Below are 26,288 nucleotides of genomic sequence, written 5' to 3' on the forward strand. Positions count from 1 at the left end.
GGCATTCAAGCAAGCAAACAATAATTGAAGTGTAATAAATTTAATAATATTTTTCCTCTTTTTTTATTTGCAAGCCACAGGAAAACGGAAGTGCTCACACGCACACGCAGACACACACACAGACATGCACACATACACACACACACATTGTTGTAGCTGACACAAAAGCCAATCTCTTCATAACGCGCATACAGATAGTTTTTTATTGGTTTTACAATTCGCTTATTATAAATACTCCTGGGCATTGTTTAAATTAAATTCTGTTCAAAAAAAAAAAAGCAATATATTGCCCATATATTTTATTTGCATAGGTAAATAAATATCTACAGGCATAAAGCCATGCAAGCTGACTTTAGCACATAAGTGCAAGTGTGTGTGTGTGTGTGTGTGTGTGATGTGTCTGTGTGTAATAAACAAATACATTTTTATTATTTATGTATTCATGGCCATTAAACGGATATCCGTGGCCATTGCGCGTTAAATTGCAATGCAACACACGCCCCACTCTGCTTCAGCAGCAGCAGCAGCAACAGCAGCAAGCGCTGCATCCGATATGCAACGGACAACTTTAATATGGAGTTTAAATTAACGCGGCAATTAACAAAATTAAGCGGCTTTTAATTCAATTGCATAGCATTGGCCAGACGACCTTTGTACTGGCGCTAAATTTAACGCATACAAAAGTAATTATAGCTTGATTAAAGTTAGCACACGACTCGGCAACGGATTAACAGCATAGATGGCTAGGCAATTGCTTAACCATTGTTCGGCTCGTGCTGATCCCCCTAATTGATAAACATAACAATATTTTTGCCATGTCTCGAAGCTAATAGCATCTGATAAGCCGGCCCCAAAACAATACATAAACATTTCGTTATCGCTGAAAACACTTGCCCAGAAAGAAAAGCAAAGCAAAGAAGCTGCCAGAGCATTGGAATGTCAGTTTTGTGGAAAATATCAATTGTCATGGTGGCTGGCGGTTGTTGGTTGGTGGTTGGCGGCGCTGTATCGAAATGTAATCAATGCTTTCAAATAACTTTCCAATTCGCAACAAGGCTTTTGTTTTGTACAAATCAAGTGCGGGTAATGGCACAGACCAATCCCAGGCACTGGCGCAAGACAAAGCAAGCTTAAGTGGAGTGTGTGCTTGTCTGTGTGTGTGTGTGTGTGTGTGTATGGGTGGGAGCTAAGTGTGTGTTGCCGAGCTGGTTGCCTGTGGCTCACAAAAGGGATTTCAATAATAGAAGTACGCGCTCAATCTGTGTTGAAAGCTTAAACAATAAAAGTGAAAATTTCGCAAAAGCCTCTAGATACAAGGATAAGCATATTATCAATGAAAGACTCTGTCTGTTTGTCTGTCTGTTAGCCTGCCTTGAGTCTGTTGCACACGCAAGTGTAACATGTGTCTATGCAAGACAATGCAGATTAGCTGCCAGCTTAAGTGCATGACCAGGCCTGTCTCAATTTATATATAATAATAGCATTGACTGCCGACATTGCCAGCACCCACATCAAGTATTGCTCAAGTGCCGCACGCTCTGCATATGAAGTTGCAACTCAGAGAAAATCAATACAGCGACGTATCTGAGCAAGTTCGACTGGCAACGAGTGGAGCCTTGCGGCTTATTAGGCAAATTAGTTTAGTTGATTGCAAAATTTGTAGATTCATGGCTGCAACTGATTTATGTTTATTGGCTTGTCAAATATTTGCACCACTTGCAAAACATTACGTTGGCTATTAGCCCTGTTTGGCATTTGCCGTAAAACTGTCATACGTGTTTGGCCTGCAGTTAAGGCCAAACAATAAAATATGAAAAGCAGCAATAAAAAATATTCTGAGCGTGCTTGTAACGTACAAAACTGCAGACGTGACCAACGTGATGTTTATGTGTGCAAACAGCAACAGCAACAGCAACTCTCAGCAGCAGCAGCAGCAGCCACATCATCAACATAATTTGCACTGACAAAAGCCAAATGAACTAATGGCAAACTAAGCAATAAGCTGAATATTCGAATAGCAGCAGCTCAAACTGCTGGCGACAGCAGCTGTCAAAGCCAAGTGCTTTAGTTTGTAGCTACTTTGCATTCATATGCATATCGCCAAACAGTTTAAATTGCGACACCCTGCTTTAACCCTTGCGCTATCTTCCTTACTGCCAGGCCAGCTACGTGACTATGCCAAGCCCAAACTCAAACTTAGACCCCAGTCAAAGCGCAAAATCCAAACCCAAACCCGAGCACAAAGGAGTGTCGCGCTAACTTTTGCGCCCCTTACCAAAACTTATTGTGCATATGTTGCGCGAACCTGACGCTGGCTACATTGCTAGTGTAAATATTTAAACAATAATAAGTTGGCGGAAAAACGCAGGAAAACTCTTGTGTAGCTGGCGCACAAGTTTTGTTATCTTTTCAGCATGAAAATGGCATGAAATTGGAGTAGTTGAGTTCGCTGCTCAACGTGTACGAGAGCTGCACTAATCGTAGCCTCCACCCACACATAAATAAGTATACGCCAGGTGTGACGTGTGCATAGTGTATTGTGTGCTGTTTGCTGCGATATATCGCATTTCATGTTTTCAATTAGCGTTAATGTCAGCACGCCGTACGTTCTGGGACGCTGATGGAAATCGTTCATGAGCCCAGGAGGGTTAAATTTACACAGGCATGCACTAAACGAATGCGAATGCTGGCTCAGCGCTTAAGATCGATATCTGCCTGTATACAGACAGCTTAGCTAATCAAAGGTAGTTTACTTTAGATACGTTTGAGCTGCATAAATATTTTCATAGGCACCTCGCTTTAAATTGCAAAGCTTGGGCTTTCATTTGCATAAATGTCAATCATACGCCGCGTATGCTAAATTGGCAACAAAATTGCTTTCACTTGTACACATATGCCACACAACATTCTGTTGCAAGTATATATATTGAATTTCGGCAGTGATTTTCTTAGCTGTTCGCTCTTTGTTTGCACTTAGTCGCTTTCCATTGTGTCGCACTTGCTCTTGCACTCTTTTTGATTTGCTGTAAGCTTGGGGTGCATAAATAAGCAGCACTCAATTATTCGCGTTGTGGCAGAAGCTATAATCCTTTATCCTTGCACACGTCGACGTGCCAATTCAATTTTCTTTGCAATTTATTGTTAGCCCAGCCACAGCATATGACGTTGCTTGATAAATGCTTTATTAGCTTCATGTTTATGCTAATGTATGTAACACGAGCATGCTCAACAAAAATCAATTTTAAAAAATATAAGCATACATATAACTGTGCAGTGGCACTTAAAGCATTCAAGGCTTCAATTTCACAAAGCATCTGAATTTACCTTTTTCTTCTCTTCTGTTTGTTGTTTGTTGTGAATATTGTGTTCAGCTGTAAATTGAGCTTGAAATTAGGCTCAATTAAATTTTTGTTATTGCTTTTTTTGTCTTTGGTAGATATTTAAAACCTTTACCCAGCCCCCACGGCGTGGCAGCAAAACTTTTTAGGCTGATGCGCATTTAATTTGAGAATTTGTTTGGCAATTTCATTTGATTGAGAGCATTTAATTGTGGCCCATGTAAGCTGTGCCTTTTACAATTTGCCTTTGAGCTTGCTGCGTGACATTTAATTGAAAATTTCTGTTTGTGCCTGAAACCTTGATTGTAATAGAATTTATATTAAAAACTAGTCTATTTTATAGACTTAATTTAATATTGGTAATCTAGTTATTGAGTGAAATGAAAATTAAAAAAGCAAAAACATTTAAGCAGACAAAGCAAAATTAATTCAGCAAGCAAATTGAGCAACAAATCGTTGGCCTTATTCACATTAATATTGATGGAAAATGTCAACAACAGTTGCTGCTTGCGCTGCGACTTAATCGAAATGTAAAAATAAAAACGATGTGCGTATACGCAATATATCAAAGTGGGTAACTTGGGGTATACTTTTAATGCAATTGAAAAGCAGTAACAAATAAATTGACCTTCAACAATGCGCTTACCGCACTTTATTTGTTATTGTTAAATACAAATTTCAATTAAACTGTTGCCTTTGTCCTTGCGGGCTGTGTCAACGCCACACTTAATTAACATCATTGCCCATTGCCAGCGGCAGCAAAGTTGCTCGAGTTGACGCCACTCACAATTGCACTTTTGACAAATTACAGCGCAGCCATATTACTGAAGCTGCAAATGTAATATTGTTAACACAATTACACGTATTTATGTGCGTATTTATTTTCCGCATGAGCGCAATTGTAAAAGTTAAATATTTTAAATTACAAAAGTCAACGGAGGACAGCAGCAGTTGCTTGCAGCAATTTCGTTTAAGGGTCTTTTTTATTGACTCGACTTTTGTTTATTAAATATATGCGATGAGTATATTCGCTTATTATTTAAATCTAGCGCTTTGACTACGCTTGTTGTATTCAAAGCTAATTAGCTGGCAATCAATAAAATGCATTAGCATCAGCATCAGCATAAGTAAATCAAATTTAACATTCAACTAATTGTAAAAATTGGATTTGTTTTTTTTTTTGTTGCTCGCATTCTGTCAACCACATTAGTAATGCAAAAGCACTTTATTTTACTTGTTTCATTATACATTTTATTGTGTTTGCTTTACAATAAGTATACGCAGGGCGGGCTGCTGCATTAGCTAATGCATATTTCATTTAAAAATTCAGCTGAACAGTGCTTTGTACATGCAAAGCGCTGCACAGCTTAACTGACTATGCACATTAACAATTACGACTTGCTCAGATCTCTGCTGTAGCTGGTACAGCCGGAAATGCAACAATTTGTGTGCTTCCGTTTCCGCATTGACATTATTTGTATGCGTGTGTGTCTCTGTGTATCTGTGTGTGTGTGTGCATACATAAAAGCTGACAAATGTCGCACAAACAGAATGCGAAAAGTGTGTGCAAAGAGGGGACAATAAATTGAAAGCGGTCACAACGAATGGTCGAATGCTCGAATGCTCGATTGGTTAACCCAAATGGCTGCAAATTAGAATTGAAATGTTTTGGCTGTTGTTCTAATTCTTCGCCTCGCTGCCTGTGGAAAAATCGAAATCACTCTCGCTGCCAGTTGCCCCAGGAGCTGCGAAAGTAGCGGCGGCGCCGGCAGCGGCGCTGGGAGCGGCAGCGGCTGCTGTTGCGGGTGAGTTTACGTCCGGGACTGGTTTCGCGCTTGAGCTATCATCCGTTTCGCTGCTGTCAACAAAATTAACGCGCTTCTTCTTCTTTTGCTGTTGCTGCTGCTGCTGCTGCTGTGGCTGCTGCTGTTGCTGTGCATCATTAGGCGCCGCTTGTTTGTCTGTCGTCGCAAGTATCGATGTGGGTTTGACAGGTTTCGCTGCTGCTGCTGCTGCTGCTGCTACTGCTGAGTGCGTGGCTTCGCTTTTGGCATCAGCGGCAGCCAACTCTGGGGATACTCCCACTTCCTGTGGCAGCAACAAATCGGCTGCTTGGCTGCTGCTGTTGTTGTTGTCAGCCATTGGATAGGCAGCTTCCTGTTGTTCCTGCTGTTCCTGTTGCTCTAGTTGCTGCTGCTGCTGCTGTTGTGACTGCTCAGCATAGTAGTCATAATTTGTAGCGCCCGCATCGTACTCCTGCCCCGCGTAGCTGCCATCGGCGGCATATGGCGGCGCATTGGGATCGGCAATGTACTGGCCAGTGGTCTCGTCGTAAATGTAGCCCGGATAGGCATTCGGATCATAGCCAGCTGCTGCATATTGTGCGGCATCATAGTTGCCATAATCAATATTCGAATACTCCTGCTGTGCAGCAGCAGCAGCAGCTGCAGCGGCCTCAACCTCAGCTGCTGCATTGGCATCCGTCGCTGCATATTGCTGATAGTCTGTGGGATTTCCGATTTCGCTGTAAAGCGGCTCGACTGTATCGCTTGGCTGCTGCTGCTGCAGCTGTGGCTGCAACTGTTGCTGCTGACTCGACTCGATGCTGGCGTAAGTGGGCTCAGCCGACTCCCCATAGCCATGGGCATCATACTGCGCGTAATCGATTTGGGACTGCTGCTGTTGTTCCGGCAATGGATCAATTACTTGCTGCACCTCACCCACATGATGTTGCTGTAGTTGCTGCTGCTGCGGTGCGTTGCTTGCCAAATTTTCAAATAATCCTTGCGTTGGCATTGCTGCAGCAGCAGCGACGGCAGCAGCAGCTGATGTTGTTGCTGTTGCCGCTGCTGCTGCTGCTGCTGCTGCTGCTGTCAGGCGTTCGCCGTAAATGGCATTTTCAATATTCTCAATCGACACTCTGGGCTTAGAGTGTGGCTCATTGGCTGCTGTTGGCGACAATTGATTACCTCTCGCTAGCTGCTCATCAACCGCAGCCGCCGCCGCCTCCAGAGCTGCACGGCTCGCTTTGACTTCGTCAAGCAAATCGTTGCTGATAGCAGCGGCAAGCCCACCACCCATTGCCATTGATCCACCTGCTCTCGGTTCGCCAGCACGCACGTTCAGCTCTAGTTTGTCTTCTCTGGGTCTAGCTGCTGTTGTTATTGTTGTTGTTGTTGCTGGCGGCTGCCAGGGCTCATCGATTTTCAGCTCACCAAAGTATGCTTCGAAATTGCGTTGCTGCTGCTGCTGCTGCTGATGCTGGCCTGGCTCATAATGAGCAGCAACATTTGGCGATTTTTCATGCTCGCCTTTAGTCACGCGCGAATTTGGCGCCCATATTGGCGGCTGCTGCTGCTGCTGCTGCTCTGCTGCCATTTGCGGTTGGCCGCCAACGTCATCGTAGCTAGCGACAGCTGTCGGCAGCTCTGTCAGCGTCGCCATCTTGGGCAATTTATCAAATGCCAATGAGGAGGAGCTTGCCTGCGTAGAGTATATGCTGCCCAGTTCGCGTGCATCCTTATCCCTGCTCGAGCTGCTAGCTGTTGTTACTGTTGTTGCTGTTGGTGTAGGTGTTGGTGTTGCTGCTGCTGCACGAGCATGACTGATTTTTTGATATTCAGCTGCCAATGCTGCCGCATCAAAGTGCGTCATGCGCTCCGGCAAATCGACGCTCTCATTGTCCAAAGCGCGCAATGTGGCGCGCAAATCGAATAGATTGGAGGTGGCCAGTGGTTGGGATTGCTGTCCAGGTAGACTATAGTGCATGGGCATTGCCATGGGCATATAGACGGCGGCAGCAGTTGCTGGAGCGGGCGCTAATAACATGCCAGCATGTGTGGGTGTGGGCGTGGTCATGGCGTAAGCCCATTGCTGTGGCTGTGGCGCTGCCAGCAGAGTTTGTGCCGTCACCTGATCTGCTGCATTCGGCAATGCTGTTGCGAGTGGTGCTGCTGCTGTTGGTGTTGCATTTACCTGCGTAGCTGTAGGCGGCGGCGGCGGCGGCAGCAACACAATATTGGCAGCTGGCGTTGCTGTTTGTTGTATGCGGCGCAGCGTCTGGCTCTGCACCAATTTAGCAAAGTACATTTGGTATTGCAGCTGCATGTTGGTGTTGTTGTTGTTGTTGGCAACGGGAACGACAAAGAGAAGCCAGAGGACATTGATTAAAGATGGCAGCGCTTGACGTGCTGACTCGGTTACCATAACTCACCTTCATCATTTTAAGTCGCTCGCTGCGCTGTGACATGGCAGCCGTTTGGTCATCAATGCGCTCCAGCACTTGCACCAGCTTTTTGTTGCGCTCGTTGCGCTTTGTCTGGTCCTCGAGAAACGCCTGGTACTGCTGGCGGGTCTTGTGACGCGCGCATTTGTCGCTATGGGCAACCAAGACCAAGACTATTAGTTAAACACTCATTGCCGTAGCAAAAACAAAAGCTACTTACAGCTCACTGCGCTTTTGCAATACTTTGTCCAGCTTGTGCTCCAGCTGCTGGCGATTGTCCTCGCTGCAAATGCAAATAAATAAAGAAAACTTGTAAGCAAGGCCAAGCAGAGAGTAAGCAGCAGCAGACTACTTATTGAATTCTAGCACAAATGAATCCTATTTGGCTTATACAAATAGTCGCATTCATGCAATCAACAAAGCAAAGCAGCAAAAGGGAAAAAGTAAAATAAAATAAAATAAAATAAAATGGGTTGCCGCAGCAACACTTAATCCGCTTGCAACTCACTGCAGGTAAATCGTAAATATTGTTGAGGCAGTTGCTGTTAATTAAAATTGCTATAATTATATGTTTCTGTAAGTGGCGACAAACCTGCGTTGCAGCTTCTCCTGCAGCAGCTCCACCTGCAGCTTGTAATTCTCTAGCTCCGCTTGCGGCAACATGGCGACGTGGCCTTATCACCTGCTCAACTGCCAAGGGCTGACTGCAGCAAGCCAATGTTGACACACTTCGTAGCTCTCGGCGCACAATAAATGCGGCAATTTGAGCTATTTTTAAAGCAACCTACCTTATTTGAATAGTCGCATTAAGCGAACAGTCGCTCGCTCACTCGCTCGTGTGTGTTTGTCTGTTTGTTTATTTAGTAGCGTTGCCATGACTACGTTATTGTTTTTTTTTGCTGCTGTTCCTCGGTGGTTGCTTGGCATTGGACCTGCCCTTATTGATTTCACTTTGCCATGTGCAGCAGCTGCTGGGCTAAACTTTCGATTGCCAGAGCAATAATTACGGACACGGCAAGTAGGTCAGTTACGTTGCAATTATTTCTCTTTTTTTCATACGCTGGCGCATTTGTCATGCATTGCACGAGATTTGGCTGCACGAGCGACCGCAGCTACGCCAGTGGCCGTGACCAGCCGGGACCAGCGAGTGAAAACACATGTCGTTTTGGCACACACACACACACAGGAACAGGAACAGCAGCGGGTTGGTGAGATAGGAGACACACCCACTTATACATAAATATGCAAGGCAGTAGACAAAGTTGGGCAGCCAAGCGTGCGGCACCTGAATTTGAATTAATGGCAGCGTCTATCATTCGCCAGCCACAGACAGCAGCAGCCAGAAGCAGGCGCTGCAGTAGAAAGGACATGCAGTGGCGGCCCGGGCCAGCAGCCGCGACGCAGTCAGTTGTTTGGCATGGACATGGATACCACGCAGATCAGCTCGATTCAACGCAACCTGACCTCGGCCATATGCCATTGTCGTCACGATGTTGTGGCTGTTGCCGGGGCTGCCACCAACTATACAAAAGTTCGGCTGGCTGGATAAGCGTGGGTGGATGTGTGTGTGGGTGTGTCTGCTGGCAAGCCAAGTTTATTTATTTATTTATCTATATATATATATATTGCTTGCATGCTCTAAAGTCTAAGCTCTTATATGATTAGCTCTCTATTGAAATCCCACATAAAAATAAAACTGTTGCTAAGCTACAAAAAAAATGCTATTAATAAATTGTTGCTGACATGCAAGCGGCTTAACAATAGCTAAAATTGATTGATTTTTGGCAACAGCTTTGTGTTTTACATATTTTTGGTAAATTGTTTTTGTCACTAGCGTGCCTAGAGCGTGTAATTGATGGTTTAATAGTTTGCGTATGTCGAGCCACTCAAGCGTTATGACTTGCAGTTTTCGTATATTCTATACAAATGAATAGCGCAGTAAAAAGCAAATTGAAATACGATTTATGTATATGAGTTTTTTTTTCTTTGTGTTCCAAGTGTGGCAAGTGGCAAGTGTGCGTGCTTATCAGGCGCTGCACAGCATTCTTTTGGGGCACATTTAATTTTAGCTGAAGCGCGTGCAGGCCAGGCCAGGCCACTTGACTCGGCTGCGCCTTTTGCCGATTTACAGTCAATGAAGCAGAAAACTGAAAACTTTTTCTTTGCAGTCTATTAAAAATAATGGCCGCTGACAGCCTGACGCGAGTCTGGGCTACACATATAAGTATGTATGCGTGTGTGTGTGTGTGTGTTGGGCTTTAAATTAATGTGCAGCGCATAATTTCTCGTAGAGCATAAAATTCATAGACGCTGTCGCTGCATTTGGTCACTTGCGGTTGCCTTTATTGACCTGTGGGGCAACTGGGGTTAAGCTCTGTGCTGGGTGCGGTAAAAAGCGAGGGGAGGTCAAGCCACTTGCACATCGATTTACTCCGCTCCACGCAAAAACCACTTGACAGCATTCGTGTGCAGTGTTCAGTGCGCAGCACTCATAACCAACTATTCAACAGAATTTCATAATGAGCGCCATACGCGGAATGCCTGAAGCAGAGCTTAATAAAATTGCTATGTTGGCTAAATGAAAAATTAATATAAATATAGCTCAAAACTCTTTAATCAATGCTATTGATGCATATATCAAAGGTAGATGGAAATAATGTACTACGCTGGCTGCAGTTGATTTTTAAACGAAACTGTAAAGTGCAGCATTTCATTTGTAGTTCATTTGCTATTCGCATTCGGCTGGAACTGTGCCCAGTTGCCAGCGCGTCCAGCGGTGCAGAGATTCTGCGGTTAATGCGATAATTTAATTGTAATGCGGGCTTGGCGTCACGGGTGCCAATAATTTAACTCTCGCAATCAGCGCTGCATTTATTGGGGTTAAGCATATAAGCCAACAGTCAGACCGACCGACCGACCGACTGTGCCCGCTGTGTGGCAAACAAAACGAAATACAAAGTACGTACAAAGGAACGCACAGAGCCAGATAGACGCAGACTCGCCTGGCTGCTGGCTGGCCAAGAAGTGAATGAACTTAAATGCACAGCTCGGCAAAAAGAAAAAAATAAAAATGTAATAAAAGTTGGCAAAGACGCGCACAGTTAAGTCAACTGGCTGGTTGGGCTATAAAGGCGCCAGCTGGATTTTTGCACGTAAACGCTGCGAATGAGAGCTGCATGCCACAATTATTGAGTGTTCAGACCAGAAAAGCGGCTTTAAGCTATTGCCATGCAACAAAGCGAAGCTTAACTTTAAGGAATTTGTTATTATTTAGCACACTCGACTGTGGCATATTTATTAAGCGGCTGCCACTTAGTTACGGTTGCCGTGTCAACGTCAAACATTTCATGCGCGTAACTGGCGCTGTTGGGCTACAGCAGCAGTTGGAATGGAGTCGTTGGAGCAGTCTGAGGCGCAGCGTCGCTTGCTGCTGCGCTATTGTTTTAGGCAGAGCTGCAATCAGCTGGTGTTGCAGCAACGCTCGCAGCGCTTGCACATGAAGAAGCCGCTGCCAACGTTGCCTGCATCGCTGCGTCGACTGCGCAGCGGCTCACTGGGGCAAAAGTCATTGCCGGAACGTGTATTGCTCACAGGCAAAAAGCTGCCACGCCTGCAATCGTTGCTGGGCGAGCCAGAGCAGCCGGAGGAGCAGCTGGACGAGTGTGTGCTGAATGCGCTGAAGTACGAACGTGATATGGATGCATTGCGCGCTGTATTCGAGACGGCCATCAAGCAGCTGGACGATGAGCACGATGAGCCAGATGCGCTGCAGGCGGCGATTAGTGCATTGAGTGGCAGCAACAGCGAGGCGGCAGTGGCGGCCAATGAGCTGCAGCAGTCCAAGGACGAGCTGAAGCAGCTGCAGGCGCAGCTGGAGCAACTGAATCTGGACAGTGTCAGCAAGCTGCAGGCTATGGACGAGCGCCTGGCCGATGCCAAGTATAATCTGCGCTGTGTATCGCGTGTCAATGAGCTGGAATTTCATCTGGTCGAGCGCTGGGAGGCAGCGCGTGAAACTCAGGCGCGCATCTGGGGCGACAATGCGGAGCGCGCTTATCTGCGTGACATTCTCGACTATAAGCAGCGCTTGGCGCATGAGCAGCGTGTCAGCAAGGAGCTGCAGACGTTTCGCAGTCACGAGTTCGATGATCTCAGGCGACGCATCAAGCAGGCACAGCAGCGTTACGCCAGCGATCTGAAGCGTGTGGAGCGCGAAACTGAAGCCTGGGAGCTGCGCATACTGGAGCAGCGCAAGCTGCTGGCCAGCAATCGCGAGATCTACGAGCAGCGACAGCAGTTCGTCAACGAGTATCATGCCAAGAAGGCGGAGGAGGAGCGTCAGCAGAATCTGCAAGTGCATCGCATGGAGAGCGCCATCAAGTTGCAGGCTTGGTGGCGCGGCACGATGGTGCGACGTGGCCTGGGGCCGTTCAAGAAGAAGCCGAAGCGCGGCAAGCGCAACAAGGCTAAGAAATAGATAAATAAAGCCCACACTATATACAATTTATTTTATATAAAGCGTGCAGTTGTCTTTTGCTTTATGGAAATCAAGTGGCGACTTAAAACCAATTAAAAAGTTGGCGCGTTGCAGTTAACACGTCAGCGGTCAGCGCCTGACGTCACACTTAATGACATGCGCGCTCCATTGTCAACAGGCTGGGCCATTGTTTACGCGACGCTAATGGCCAGCCAGTCATCAGACTGCAACTGACGGCAGCAGCACAACAGCCCAACAGCAACAGCAGCAACAACAACAGCAGCAGCAACAGTAAAGTTAAAGTTGCTGCTGCTGTTTTTTATATATATTTTTTCATTTTATATTGTAGCAAGTGGTTTCCGTTGGCAACAATGGCAGCCTGTTGTTGTTGTTGTTGTTGTTGATATTGTTGCTGGCGTTATTGTTGCCTGACGATAAACTGCGACAATTTGCCTGCCTTGTGTGCGAGCCAGCAAAAAGCAAAACTTATTCTCCGCGTATGTGCATGTGCATCTGCAACTGAGTCTGCATGTGTGTGTGTGTGTGTGCGTGTGAATTGTAATTTAAAATATAATTAATGGTCGTTGCCTTAATTTATTGAATTTTCCTGTGTGCTGTAAGCCTGCGCTGCCTTTCACTCTCCCTCTCACGCCCTTTCTCCTGCCTTTGCTTACAATTTCTTTCGCACTTTCTATATGCTCGGTTATTGTTTGGCTTAATGTTCACTTTTGTTTCAGTCCAATAATGACTGCCGCAAGTCTCTTGCCTTTTGTTCATACGCTGGCAAATGAATTAATGGTAAAGGAAAATGCTTTTACTTTTGCTAGTCTCCTTTTGGCCAATTTCCATTCCGTCTTTGTTACATCATATGCGTTAGTTAAAACACAAACATATTTGCAGTCGCAGCCAGTACTCAGCGCTGGAGCTGAATATAATTTAAAACTTCTGGCGACGCGCAATGCAAGTCCCCAGAGAGCGCGGAGTGAGCCCAACTAGGGCTGCCTTAAATTTGCATACAAATTAGGGTTAATGAGCAGTGAAATTGTTATTTAACTTCAGTTGGCCGTTAAGCGCTTTAAAGTGCGACGACTAACCAACACTTGCGACCCAACAGTTTGCGACACGTTTTGCGCTCAAGTATTGTGGATTTGGCCAACCCAAAAATAATAGAAAATAACGCATACGCCACATGGTTGGAAATTAATTTTAATTTTTTGTGCTTTCTCTGTGTGTGTGCTTTGTTTTTTGCTTAACGTCAAAGTTTTATTACATTTGAAATTTAATCAAACGCTTTAATTTGATTAACAACGCACGTCCTTCAATATAAATTTATGGCCATACGCCAGCTTGCACGCTGACCAGCCGTAAAAAAGGGTTAGTTGCTCTCGCGTACGTTGCGCTGTCCGAGCTTTCAACACCTACCCCAACACTGGGGCGTCATTTGATATGCGTGCGGGTGAGTGTGTTAGCCAGGTCCTGGAGCTGGACCTCGAATGCAAGCGAAGTTTCAACAACTAATAGCCACACGTACGTCTGATAAAATATTTTATTGGCATGTGCGTTGGTCATTGGTCAATTCATTTCAAAGATTTCTCAAAAAATACTTTGCTCCACAACTTTTCCAATGACAAATTGCATGCTAAACATGGCTGCGAGTTAAATATATTTAATAAACCTGGCTTAAGTTATGTCTTCGGTGTAGCCGAGTGTGTTTATTTTTTTGTGAATTATTGATTTGTTTATGCTGCTCGCTGCATAATTTATAAAATTATTGCAGAGTATTTGCTTCTTCTTTTTTTTATTCGCTCAGCTGCAAACATAAATCATTTTAATATACAACTTAAACTGTGTAGCTTAGCAAAGGCCGGAGGCATTTTTATTTGCTCGCCTTCATGGCAGTTCCTGGGTCAGTTCTAGGTCTGTTTGCTCGCCTGGCTGCCTCTGCGCTGCGCTGCGCTGCTCTGCTCTGCGACCTGCGCACTATCTCATCATGCAAATCTGAAATAAATCTTTCATTGCTCTGCTCTACGGATATCACGTTGGACAGTCAGCAATTTTTGCCTGCCACTTGTATACACGTTATAAATAAATTCCGAATGCCAAATACCAGCAGCCAAATTCTCACCGCGCGCACAGCTCGTTGCGGCGTATTTGCTTAGCACCCCCCCCCAAACACACTCCCCTGATTATCTGTGTGTGTGTGTGTGTGTGTGTGAGCTTAAACGCGTCGGTTACTCTAGGCGTAATTCAGCAATTAGCTGACAGTAGTGGGAGGGCGCGACTTTTATGCGCTTTGCTGTGTTCGTCATTCAATAAACCTGTCGCCCAGATTTTAAGTGAAAATCAACGCAAACCTCGGCACGCAATATTGAATTCTCTGTTTTGACAGCAGCATCAGTTTTGGGTCAAAAATAAGCTTAGCCGAAAGTAGCGTGCACAAGTTTTTGCAAATGGCAATGCTCAATGTTGTTGTTTTTGTTGCTGCTGCTGTTGAGGTTGTTGTTGTTGTTGTTATTATTGTTGTTATTGCTGCTGTGTGCCGTTTGGAATTTTAAATATGGCGTCTGTTTTGTTTGAAAACGGAAACGAGTGTCTGTCAGTTTATTTGTTTGTTTGTTTCATTTTGTTGCTTTTTCGCTTGTTGGTCCTGCTTGCTGCTCGTGTTGTTGTTGTTGTTGTTGTTGCTAATGTCGACGACCCAAAAATAAAGTCAGGCAACTTTTATGCCGCTCCTTTTGCCAGCGGAAACAACATCTAATGTGTTAGTTTGTATGTCTGTGTGTGTATGTGTGACTGTATTTCTAATTGTGCCTGACAGTGGCGCCAACCAGCAGGGGGAACTTTTGGGGAAAAAAATACCAAAAAACTAAAGTAAATAAAAACAGCATGCTAATTTTGTTTATTTATAAACCGATCGAGTTTCCAAAACAAAAAAAAAAACTTTTAAGCTAACTATATTTGCTGAACAACCCTGGATAAATTTAGCAGAAGCTTTGCTTTGCTCTGTGTGTGTGTGCAGTCACTAATAAAGTCGCCTTTGCATTTTGTATAGTCTACTTTTCGGCGCATTAACTTTAATGCTGCTGTTTGTGCACGTAGGGACTTCAATTATGCCAGCGAATCAAACAGTGTGACTAACTAGAAAGTATTTGCAATTCATTAAATTAGTTAGCGCATATGCAAATATTTGAAATCGAATTTTATTGATGCAAGTTCTTCGCTTTTGCAATTGCCAAAATGCAATTAATTGATATATATGTGTGTGTGTGTGTGTGTGTGTGCGGCATAAACATTATACGCGCAACGCTGCCTATCACACAAATATGGCCAAAAGTTAATGTTGCTGCCTCCGAAGCAGCTAAACAGCAACGAAGTACAGTGAATGTTCGCAAGCTGAAATTAGAATTGGGGCCAGGTCTAAGCATAAACTACAAGTAATGTGATTAGCAAGACAATAACAATGACGATTTTTGAATCGTAGATTTATAGGCTAGCTGCTTGATAATTAAGCTATTAGTTTGAATGCAGTTTAATTTTAATTTTATTGCTTAATCTCTAAGAAAAATTATGCAGAGCTTGCAGCTGAGCACTTCTAATTTGTGAGCGTTTACTGTATATGGCAAATTGTACGTGCTTATTGCGTATAAATAAATTCAATTTATGCAACAGCATTCTATTTATCGTAGCAGATAAACGTGCCAATAAATAACAGAGCTACTGCATTTCATTATTTTATTTGCCGTCTGTCATTGTGAAATCGAATTCGAAATAATGGCCAACTCCTCGCTCGTTCTCGTCTGCACATTGGGCAGCGTCATTGAGCTGCTTTATGGCTGCGTTTTCCGGCAAGTTTAGCATTACACACAATTTTAATTAAAAACGCAAACGAATAAATGCAAATGCAGCGCCATGAATGAATGAAAAAAAAAGCAACGCTTGTAGGCCTTTGCAGCAAAAAGTCGCCCATATACAAGCGACAAGCCGCTTATCTGATCTCGTAGGATTTTCGCCAACTCTGAGCTGCCTAATGTGGCATAATAGATAAAAGTTGTCATTCTCTCGATTGCAGCTGTTGGCGCAGCTGCAATTGCAAACAACAAATTGTGCTTTAATTTAAAACACAACAAGAAAAACCAAAACATAAAAGCAAAAAAAAAAAAAAACAAATACAAAAACTGAAATCATACAAATTGCTGCATGTAAACGCAAAACTGCAACAGCAACAAAAAGAGCATAAAAAACGTTTAAAAAATAGGATTGAAAGCTGCTGTTGGCTGTTGGCTGTTAACTGTTGTTGCTGTGACAGATGGGTGGACATTTTGCACGAGTGTATGAAGTGAAAAAGCAGTTACACACACACAGAGAGACACACACATGTAAACAATTTGCAATTCAACAGCCAAGGGGATCAGCAGTGACAAGCGCATTTGCGAAGCTGCGTTAAGGCTTCATACGCAAAACAACTTGCCACACACATGCTTACGCCCAAACCCCTGTTGCATGCAACCAAACAAATGCATGTTGCTGTAGATGTTAAATCAGCAGTCATCTATTTTTGAAGTTAATGGAATGTTAGCGCAGGCAAAGGCAAATGGCAACTTTTGGGCATTTACTAACTTTTTGATTAACATTAGATTTTTGACAAATATATATTGAGTTTGTTGCGCAAATAGTCAACATAAAGCTATAGAAGCAATTGTAATGAACCTATTGGCTCGACTGTTTTGCAGTGCAGCTCAGTTCGGGACCGGTGGGCTCGGTACAACAAACTTTTTGTCGCTTGCTCTAAGCAAATAATAACGCTTGCTTTTGTAGTTTCTATAATTATTTATATATGCCCTCACGGCTCCTTGTTCATATTGTTCTATTTTGGTGACTTAATCTATGGTACGTAGGGCTTGAGATTAGTTTTCTTCAGGATTTTGTAGGATTATTGACCAACTGGGTCACTACGCCTTATGAACAGGGTTTACTCGCTAGTTAGCCGGACTCTCTACTACTGTCTGCTCTCGAATTGCTCTACTGCCGGAGGACTTGCTATTGTGTTTCAGTAAATATCTCACTGGATTGCGTACGATTACTGATCAGCTAGGATAACGCCTTATGACTAAGGTCTACTCTCCAACTGCTCATCCACTCTACTACTCCTTGTGTACAACAATTAGTTGCGAGGATTACACCGACAGTGACACAATAAGGATTACTCACTAGTAGTTAGGATTACACCAGGTTGTTTAATGAACCAGGATTACTCTCTGACTACTATGATTAAACCTTGACGCTGATTCTAGTTGCGGATAGTCCCACGTATCAACTGCCCTCAGTTTCCACTTGCGCTCGCCCTTTTACGAACGGTACTCCTTTGGTTTCATGTTCCATAATTGTTGTTGCCTTGCATGTCTAGCAACAGCTGTAAATGTTGCTGGCTGACTGTTCAGCAACATCTACGTATGTTGCTAGTGTTGCTTAGCAACAACAAGGCGCGTATCTGCGATCGGCGCCTAGCAACAACGGTAAATGTTTCTGGCTGGCTGTTCCGCAGCGACAACGCATGTTGTTGTTGTATTGGTGATTGTGATACAGTTGATTGCTAATTATATTTGCTCAACTGTACCCTTGTTTTGTCGGAGACTTTATGTGGCTCCTCACACAATATAATATTAAAATAGTTCGTTTCACATTACAAACGAGATTAAAATTGAAGCTTTTGACCTATCAGTATCAAAACTCTCAAAATATAAAGGTCTGTATATAACAGATACACTGCTGATTGAAAGTCGGCATTCAGTTGAAATTTGTTGTCATAATGCGACGTGTGCTGCTAATCAGCTTGGCTTGCTTTGTAAGTAGTTCTTTGTTAAGCAATAAATATTTAATTAGCAACTCATTTTACATTTAAAATTTCAGAGCATCGTGTGTGCCAAAACACACATGGAGATTGTGAAGGACTTGGAGCAGTTTGCTGAAAATACCTACGAACGAATAATGAACTATAAGCTTGAGCTAACCTTGAAGACTTTTGAAGCCATGGTTAAATGTAAAACTGATAACCAGAATAAAGTGTATGCGCTGCAGCGTTTAGTTGAATATGCCCAGAACAGTAGCATGGATAAATATGAAATTGGAATTTTTATAAAACTCGTAGAGCCCATCTTAGAGGATGACAAGCTGAAACAGCGAGAAAAATTAGCGCAATGCACAAATGGTTCTTCTATTGAGCTACGCAATAGCACATTTAAAAGAGTTGATGAGGCATTGCAGGCATTTAATGACAACGCTCTATTACAGAATCAGGAGCTAGCCACAGCAACTGAGGATGTGCCCAAAAGTATCTTCAATGCACTAGAAGTGTATCTTAGTTCGGCGAATGACGCTGGCTTCAATAATTTGAAGATATTTGTCCAAGACCTAAGAATAATACAAGATAATATAATCTTAAAGGAGATAATTCAGTTTATACAGGATTTAAGCCAGCCTAAAATAAAGGTTTTTTTTAAATATGCGGGAGCAATGTGACATCGATAATGACACTAAAGTGGAAAAAGAATTGTGTGTTAGGGGCTATCTTAGAGCCGGTAAATTTTCGTCTAAAACATTGCGGGAAGAAGTTTCAAACCTGGATAAAAACATAAATGATATACAAGCAAAGTTTCATGCTTTAAGTAAAGTAAAGCAACAGGAATACTCGGACGTTCTGCCAAATATCGAGAAATTGTTGCATGGTTATTATATTAGTCGTGACTTTTTTCTTTCGATTCTCAATATTCAAGAGTCTCGATTATAAATAAAAAATATTTATGCGACATTGTAAAGCAGCCAAAACATGTTGAACGTTTTTGATACTTACCCTCGATTACTCACAGCTAATCACAATTTCAAAATTTATCAGCCGAGCGCAATAATTTTTGCTCTAAGATTATCGCATAAATCTAATTATTAAATATTAAGCAAACATTAATAAAATTCACAACACATAAGCATCATTTGAAAGTTTCAAGGCCTAAGGTTATCATTGAGAAATGGTGCCAGCAAAAGCTCTCAGAATATTTAGCTCATAATTTAATAAATTATACATCATTCAGTTTAAATCTGTTGTCGTAATGCGACGTGTGCTACTAATCAGCTTGGCTTGCTTTGGAAGTAGTGAAAATATAAATTAATGAATATATCGCAATTAGTTGGGAATCAATCAATAATTGAAATAGGTTCCGTGTAATTATGACCCATCAGCAGGCATGCAGAAATCTTGTGGCCTCGAAGTGCCATTTAGCCTGGCATTACTATTTAGAGTGCTTGCTGCCTGTGTTTGCTGCAGCAGTTTGTTGGGGGCAGCACTTTTGCGTAGAACGTGGCCAAAATGCTTAAGAAGAAAACACTTAATGAAAGCATTACGCCAACGTCAGGGTAAATTGAAAGCGAAATGCATTTTAATGCCGCATTTTCAGCTTAAATGCAACGCACACACACACACACACACACACACACATGCCCTCTTGCCACAATGCGCCATAAAGATTGCAAGCTCGTAGACTGGTTGACAGGCGGTCAAGTCCTGGCGTCCTGGCGGGGGATGTGACGGCACGAGCACGTAAAGATCGTTGCCATTGATTTATGCGCCGCGTGCCAGCGCCAGCGTGAAGCGTGCAACAAGCCGAAGCCAACTCAAGCCAAGATGCTGCATGCTGGTGGTGGTGGTGCCAGGCGCTCTGACGAGTGGTGGCGGGTCAGCTGTTAAATAAGTGTGTCAACGTTGAATGCCAGCAGTACTTTAGCCCCAAAGACTTCAGTAGCTGCCCGCTATGTGGCACTGGCACTGGTGGTGGCAGCTAAATGAAGCGTGCACCAAAATATGCAACAATTTTTTGTAAAACGTGCAGCAGCTCGTCAGCCATTTGGTGCGCAACGAAAATTTGATTAAGTCCATGACAGCGACAAGTTCATTGAACGCTCAATAAGCTTTTGCAGCAGTCTGACCAGTTTACATAATTCAAAAGCGTTCTGCTGCTGCTGCCGAATGTTGAATGACACAGTTCAGGCAGCGAGCATAGCAATTAACTCACACACACACATACACAGACAGACAGTTGCTGTGAGCTAATGCAATTACAATTGCAACGCTAAAATTGCAACTGTCAACCAATATCGATGTGCGGCTGTTGTCACGCATTGACGTGCAAGTGGGCGTGGCATGTATGCCACAAATCGCATGCAGCGAAGCTGTGACATGCGTTCAGTTTTGCGGCTAGCTGCTGTATAAATAAATGTGTAACGCCATTGTTACTCATACGCCACGTTGCATCATTTTTGAATTATAACTATATGTATATACGATTGCGCCAACTTGCATTGCATACGCAACAGGTTTGATTTTTGAACAGCAGTGTAAAATTATTTATTTAAAATTAATCAACGCATCACTTGAATAATTGAATTAACAGTCATGCCTTATTAATTATTCATATTGGCACTGCCCCTGGCATGTTAATGCCATAATGAGCGCAAATAAATGATAAAATATGCATGAGTATGCGCTAATAAAAAGCACATAATACTAACGGATACCAGCTCCAAGTTCTGCTGCAACTGGCAGGGCGCAAGTAATTTCCGCAACATTTGCGCAGCTGCTTCCGACGTGATTTCCATTAGCTGCCACACCCACTGCTTTTGCTGCAACGCCCACATGACGCGCTCTGTCGCCGCCTCGATATGCAGTTGCTGCTGCTGCTGCCGCTTGCTGTTTTTATTTGCAGTCTCCTTCTTTTTTATTTTTTTTCCTTTTTGGGTTTTTTTTTCTTGGCCCATCAGCAGGCAGTTTTTGTGTGCAATCTGTCTGCATGTTGCACGTCATGTTTGGCCATGTTGCACTTATGGTTTTATTATATTGCGGCCAAAAGATTTATGATGCGGCCGTTTATTTGCTAGCTTGTGACCAAAACTTAAAGCAGGCTGTTGCCGCATGCCGTTTGCCATTTGCCATTTGCCACTGCTGATTTATGTGCACCAAAGACAAGCCACAATAATGCTGCTCACTTGAGACCAGAGAGCTTGCGCAAATAAACTGAACAAACTAATCAGCTCACAAAAACAGAAACAAACTGTTGGTTAAGGCTCAGACAAAAAACTTTGCAACCAAAGCTGGCAAGAGCTAGCTAAAGTTTTCAGAATTAAGCTAAACTTAATTTAATTATTTTCTTAAAGTGCAATAAGCTAAAAATAAGTATAATCAGAGCTAAAAACAATACAAGAGTGCAGCAGGTCAGCTGCAAGAAATTGTAGCGAGAAAAAAGCTAAGCTCTGTTAAGTTAACAGCTTATGTTAAAAGCATTTATGTAAAGTCTAACCAAAGTAAAAGGCTCTTCACTCTTAAGTTAGCAGATTAAATAAATTACGTATAATTAAAGTTGCGTTTGCTTAAGCTTAGCGAGCATATACCTTAAGTTATAGCTGTATTTGATTTACGCTGCTTAATGTATATCATTAAATGGCCAGTACAGTTTGTCAAAAGCAAATAATTCTTGGCAAGCGAACAGTTCAGCGAATACATTTCGCGCTTACACTTTGCAAAAGAAAAACTGCACATAAATTTTACTTAGGCAACTTTTGCTTTGTCGCAACGTTCTGCGATTTTTGGCACTTTGGCTGTCTAGCTGTCTGTAGAGCAACAAGAAAATAACTCGCAAAAAAAAGGGAGAGCAAAACTAACTGAAAGCAGCGCAAAGAAAGTGCCAATTGCGCGATAACAACAATAAGTTGCCAGTTGCTCTTTGCTTGAATGCACATTGCAGAAGATTCGATAGTTTTGGCATAGTTCTGGCATTGCCAATGTACTCAACGCCGCCGCGTCTGCCTGCTCTGCCTGCTGATAATGCCAGCTCTCTGGCTCGGTTGCTGCTGCTGCTGCTTGGACTGCTTTTCGCACAGTCAGTGGCCGCTTATTGTCAGCTGAGTCAAAGTGCTTTTATGCTAAAATTTATGCAATTTTAACAAGCAGCCAAACAACAGTCTACAGTTTGCTTGGTTGTTTGGTATGCGGGAGCAAGTTCCGTTATACTTAGTTGCTTCTGCTGCAAATAGGCATAAATTTGCATTTAATGCAGTTGAGCAATGCAATGCAAAAGGCGCAAAGTGAGTGCCCCAAAATGCCAAAAATTATTTTGCTATTTAGTATATAATTTCCTGGACGCCGCTCTGGACGCTCTGGCTCTGTTTTCAGTTCGTCTGCAGGTTTGCCAGGGTGATATTATTGTTGGACTGCCATAAAAGCGGCATAAACTGTGCTCCATCTTTTTTTTTTTTTTAAACATTTGCACAAATTTGCAATGCAAATGCCTAAAGCACAAACAAACACACACACACACACATATGAGTGTTGCTTTTAGTATTTTTTAGCGTTTTGCATGCGGCTTTAACAGCGCAACGGGTCAGTCTATTAAAATGCAAAAAAAAAAGGCACGTTAGGGTACGGAAGTCCATTTTGTCTTGTCGTTCACGTCATAAATATAGCGACGCTATATTACGGCTTAGTGTCTGCCCTACCCGTCTCCCGTGTCCTCCCGTGTCCTGCCGCTGCGTATGTTTATGTTTTGCCGCTTTTAATGACAATTTGCTGTAGGGTTTTTGCATTAAATTCAAGCGACTTTCATTTGACACACATATCGGACACAGTTGGCACTTTGTGCAACGTTCGTCGCCTTGGCTTTGCTTTTTATTTGCAAAGGCATAAATTTAAATATTTTCCTCGCTCTCTCCGTCTCTGTTTTTTACAACTGCTGCTGCTTTGAAGTTTTAATATTTCAACACTTATGTGTTTGTCCTCGTGTTATGCAAGCTTGTGGTCGTGGTCTGTGTCAGTGGCGTCTGTGTCAAAGGTAAACAAGGCAATTAAATCTCAAAGCATTTCCAATAGCTGCCATGAAGCTTCGTTTTTTATGTGCCACACATTTGCAGCTACGCCACTGATACCACAAATTTGATGTCTTATTTCAATGCGCATGTTGTGGTGAATTGATGGGCTGTGTGGCGCCTCCAAGCTTCGCTTTAATGTCGCTGTCGCTGTCGCTTTGCTTGCCAGTTTAAAGTTCACATTGGCAAATCAAGGCTAAGCCCATAAATAATACATAGCAACATTTTTCAAAATGGCTGCAATTTAATTGCATATACTATACATATAGTACATATACTTGTAGTATGTAGTGTTACTCACTATATACTATATATTATTTTCTGCACGACTGCTTTAACATGAGTAAATTCACTAGCCAAGCTAGAAGTAGTAGTCGCTGCTTGTCACTTAACGTGGAAAACAATTTTTCTACTGCTGAAGCTGTGCGAGTGTCTATGTGTGTGTGCTGCTATCAAAAAACCAATTTTCGCTGCTAAATTGATGTTTATAGCAATGTACGATGACGACAAGGACGCGCTAGATGATGTTGCCGTCGATGGCAATGATGAGCTTGTTGTGACCACCGCCGCCCCCTCAAAAAATGCCTGATGAAGACAAAGTGTCAATAGGAAGAACTAAACGCCAAAATGCCTTGCCTAGGCAAGAGCCAGTGCCAGCGCTAGCAAACTCGAGCTGCTGCTACAATGTGACAATGAAAATCCTTTTCGACTTGTCTCAACTTAACTCCACTCAACTTGACTCCTCTCGCAGCTCGCAGCTCTCAGCGAGACTTGACAGCATTTTGATGCTTCCTCTTGTAATTTATGTGACACTTGCAGTGCCATAGATCAGCTAAACAGCGCTGCGGGCTGTGGTTTGTATTTTTATTAGATATTTGCAGCTAGTTTACGTGCTGTTTGCCGTTTGCCGTTTATTGTTGTTGCTACGCTTGAGCAGACACCATCAAAGGCTATGAGTATCAATGTGCTATTGTTGTCGCTGGTATTAGACACGTGTTAATGCCTAGGCCTAATCATTTAATTAAATGTGAAATGTGCACACACATGCACAAGCACACACACAGCCTTTGTTTGACACACACACATGCAATAGATGCTGACGCTGACGCTGGCACTTGAGAGGCAAATGCAATTGCATATTAATTGAAACTCATTCATACATCAGCGCCAGTTGCCTTGGGGTTGCATGCACTTAAGCCAGCCAGCCAGCCAGCCAGCTACCCACTCACACCTCCACACTGCTACTTTGTGTGCTGTGTGCTTATATTTCTAGCAGGCGTCCATGATGGAAGCCATGCTGTTTTCTTGCAAGTAAATTAAAACGTTTTGACTGTGCGCTCGCACTTAATGAGTGCATTTGAAATGCTCAGAGCTTTGCTCTCGCCTGCATACAATGCGTTTGCTATGTGGGGGGGGGGGCGGGAAGCGCAACCCCCCCTCCGAAATGTTGAGACTGCAGTCAGAGCTATTATCTGGTGCACATGTCTATGTCAGATCAAAGCCATAATGCCTTGTCTTGGCTTAGTTTGCCACTCAGTTTGAGCCAAGTGGCGCGCGTAAGTGCAAATGACAGCGGCATTAAAGGCAATTATATGCCAACGCGCTGAGTTCCCAACAAAATGAGCGCCATTTATGACAGGCAAGTGCTTAGCACGCCTGACTTATCTATCAGGCAGCCAGCCAGTCAGCCAGCCAGCTTATGTATATTTGCGCCTGCAGTGTGCAAACTTGTTGGCAGGCAAGTTAATAAAACTTAAATTGATTAAGTGCCTGCCAAAAGTTGCTAATGAGCAATGAGTATTCGATTTTCCATACCCTCTACAATTGCTCGCTTATGCGTTTATGGCTAGGTCAGTTTTCTTAGCGTTTGTCTAACTGCCAGCCAGCCAGCAAGCCCAGACTGTGTGTGAGTGTGTGTGTGTGTGGCTGTCAATTAGTCAAAGTCGCTACGCTAAGCGGCACATACTATTTGCACAGCTGCTTTCAATTAGTGTCATTGCCATTAGCTATTCACATTCTGCGGCTGGCACAAAACTTTGGTAAGCCGCACAGCCCAGTTGGAATTTGAGTCGCTCGACTTGCGGCATGAAACTGTTAATATGTGCTGATTTTTTATTGCTGCTGCTGCTGCTGCTTGCAACTGGCGCCGCTGGCATGTACTTTGAGCTGCCAGAGAGCAATGCAACGGAAGGCAGCGATGATTTCATGGGCGACGTTGTGAATGAGCTTAGTGAATGGCTGCCAGTCAATCAGTTAGAGCGTAATTTAACCGCGCAGGATAATTCTCTGGCACTTGCAACAGATACGCTCGATGCATTGTGGCAGCAATTCAGACAGGTAAGCCGTCAGGCCAGCGCCACAAACAGCATACGGCATACAAATTTGTGTTTCATTGCAGGGGCTGTCAAGTCTGATAGACAGTGTCAGCCATCATGACTATGGCGAGTTTGATAAGCCAACTGCAACCACAAGCGAGCAAGCCAGCAATGCAACAACAAAAAAGTCAGCAGCAATGGCTAAACATTAATGTAAATTGCTTAAATTTGTAAACAAATAAATTCGTATACATATAAATGATTTAAATATTTGAGCAGCTGCAGTTGCTAAATAAATTGCAGCCAGAGTCAGCGCTGACTGCTGCTCAGTCGATGTAAACATGTTGCGCTGTTGCTTACAGTTCTTAACGCTGCTGCTTATACTAAATATTGCTTTGGTGCAGGTATAAAGCACACTCATATACACTTCCAAGTGCATAATGCAGTTTTCTTCACACAGCATAGACAGCGCCCAGGCAGCTGAATCAGCGTAGTGAGTGCGACGATCTTGACTATGATCAGCAGCTGGATCTAGAGCTGCAGTTGCAACTGCTGCAGCAGCAGCTGCAAGCAAAAGGTGCGTACTAATTGCATTTTACATTAAAGTTACTAACTGCGCTTAATTTCATTTAGATTTGTCTATGCTGCAAATGCAAACGCTGCAATTTAATCTGTTTAAAATTTTATTAATTTTAAATTTTGTTGTCATTATTTGTATTTTTCTCATGGCCACAGAGAGTGCTTAGTACATAATTATGTGCCAAAATAAACATTTAAAATTTCGGCATAAACTGCGTATACTTTATATTTATTATGCTGTGCGCACAAACAATTCTTGGTAATGTCTATTGTAATACAGTCGAGATATTTATACAGTTGTGCAGCAGCAGTTTTTGTGCTTTCAAGTGTTTCACAAATATTTTCATTTATAATGATTATTTCGAAAGCATTTAATATCAATTATAAATAAATGTGTGAGCGCTTCAAATGAAACTTGCAGCAGTGGCTTTATTAACAGCCAGCTTAATTAT

General features: G+C 43.2%; 3 protein-coding genes across 3 annotated transcripts; 2 read left to right on the forward strand and 1 right to left on the reverse strand.

Moving 5' to 3' along the window:
- Positions 1-4,592: 4,592 nt before the first annotated feature.
- On the reverse strand, positions 4,593-8,256 carry LOC108601943 (AF4/FMR2 family member 4). The gene is made up of 4 exons (XM_017989923.1): positions 8,156-8,256; positions 7,784-7,846; positions 7,552-7,714; positions 4,593-7,439 (listed from the first exon to the last, which is right to left on the reverse strand). The coding sequence occupies exons 1-4, from the start codon at positions 8,224-8,226 to the stop codon at positions 5,019-5,021; spliced, it is 2,718 nt and encodes a 905-aa protein (XP_017845412.1). The 5' UTR covers positions 8,227-8,256; the 3' UTR covers positions 4,593-5,018.
- Positions 8,257-10,951: 2,695 nt separating this feature from the next.
- On the forward strand, positions 10,952-12,047 carry LOC108601276 (dynein regulatory complex protein 9). Its single transcript, XM_017989176.1, has one exon. The coding sequence runs from the start codon at positions 10,952-10,954 to the stop codon at positions 12,038-12,040; it is 1,089 nt and encodes a 362-aa protein (XP_017844665.1). The 3' UTR covers positions 12,041-12,047.
- Positions 12,048-25,020: 12,973 nt separating this feature from the next.
- Positions 25,021-25,474, forward strand: LOC108602723 (maker164). The gene is made up of 2 exons (XM_017990875.2): positions 25,021-25,279; positions 25,341-25,474. Exons 1-2 carry the CDS (start codon positions 25,028-25,030, stop codon positions 25,467-25,469), a joined length of 381 nt encoding a protein of 126 aa, XP_017846364.1. The 5' UTR covers positions 25,021-25,027; the 3' UTR covers positions 25,470-25,474.
- The last annotated feature ends 814 nt before the right edge of the window (positions 25,475-26,288 follow it).

The sequence above is a fragment of the Drosophila busckii genome, chromosome 3R (assembly GCF_011750605.1).
Source record: "Drosophila busckii strain San Diego stock center, stock number 13000-0081.31 chromosome 3R, ASM1175060v1, whole genome shotgun sequence".
NCBI classification, from domain to species: domain Eukaryota; kingdom Metazoa; phylum Arthropoda; class Insecta; order Diptera; family Drosophilidae; genus Drosophila; species Drosophila busckii.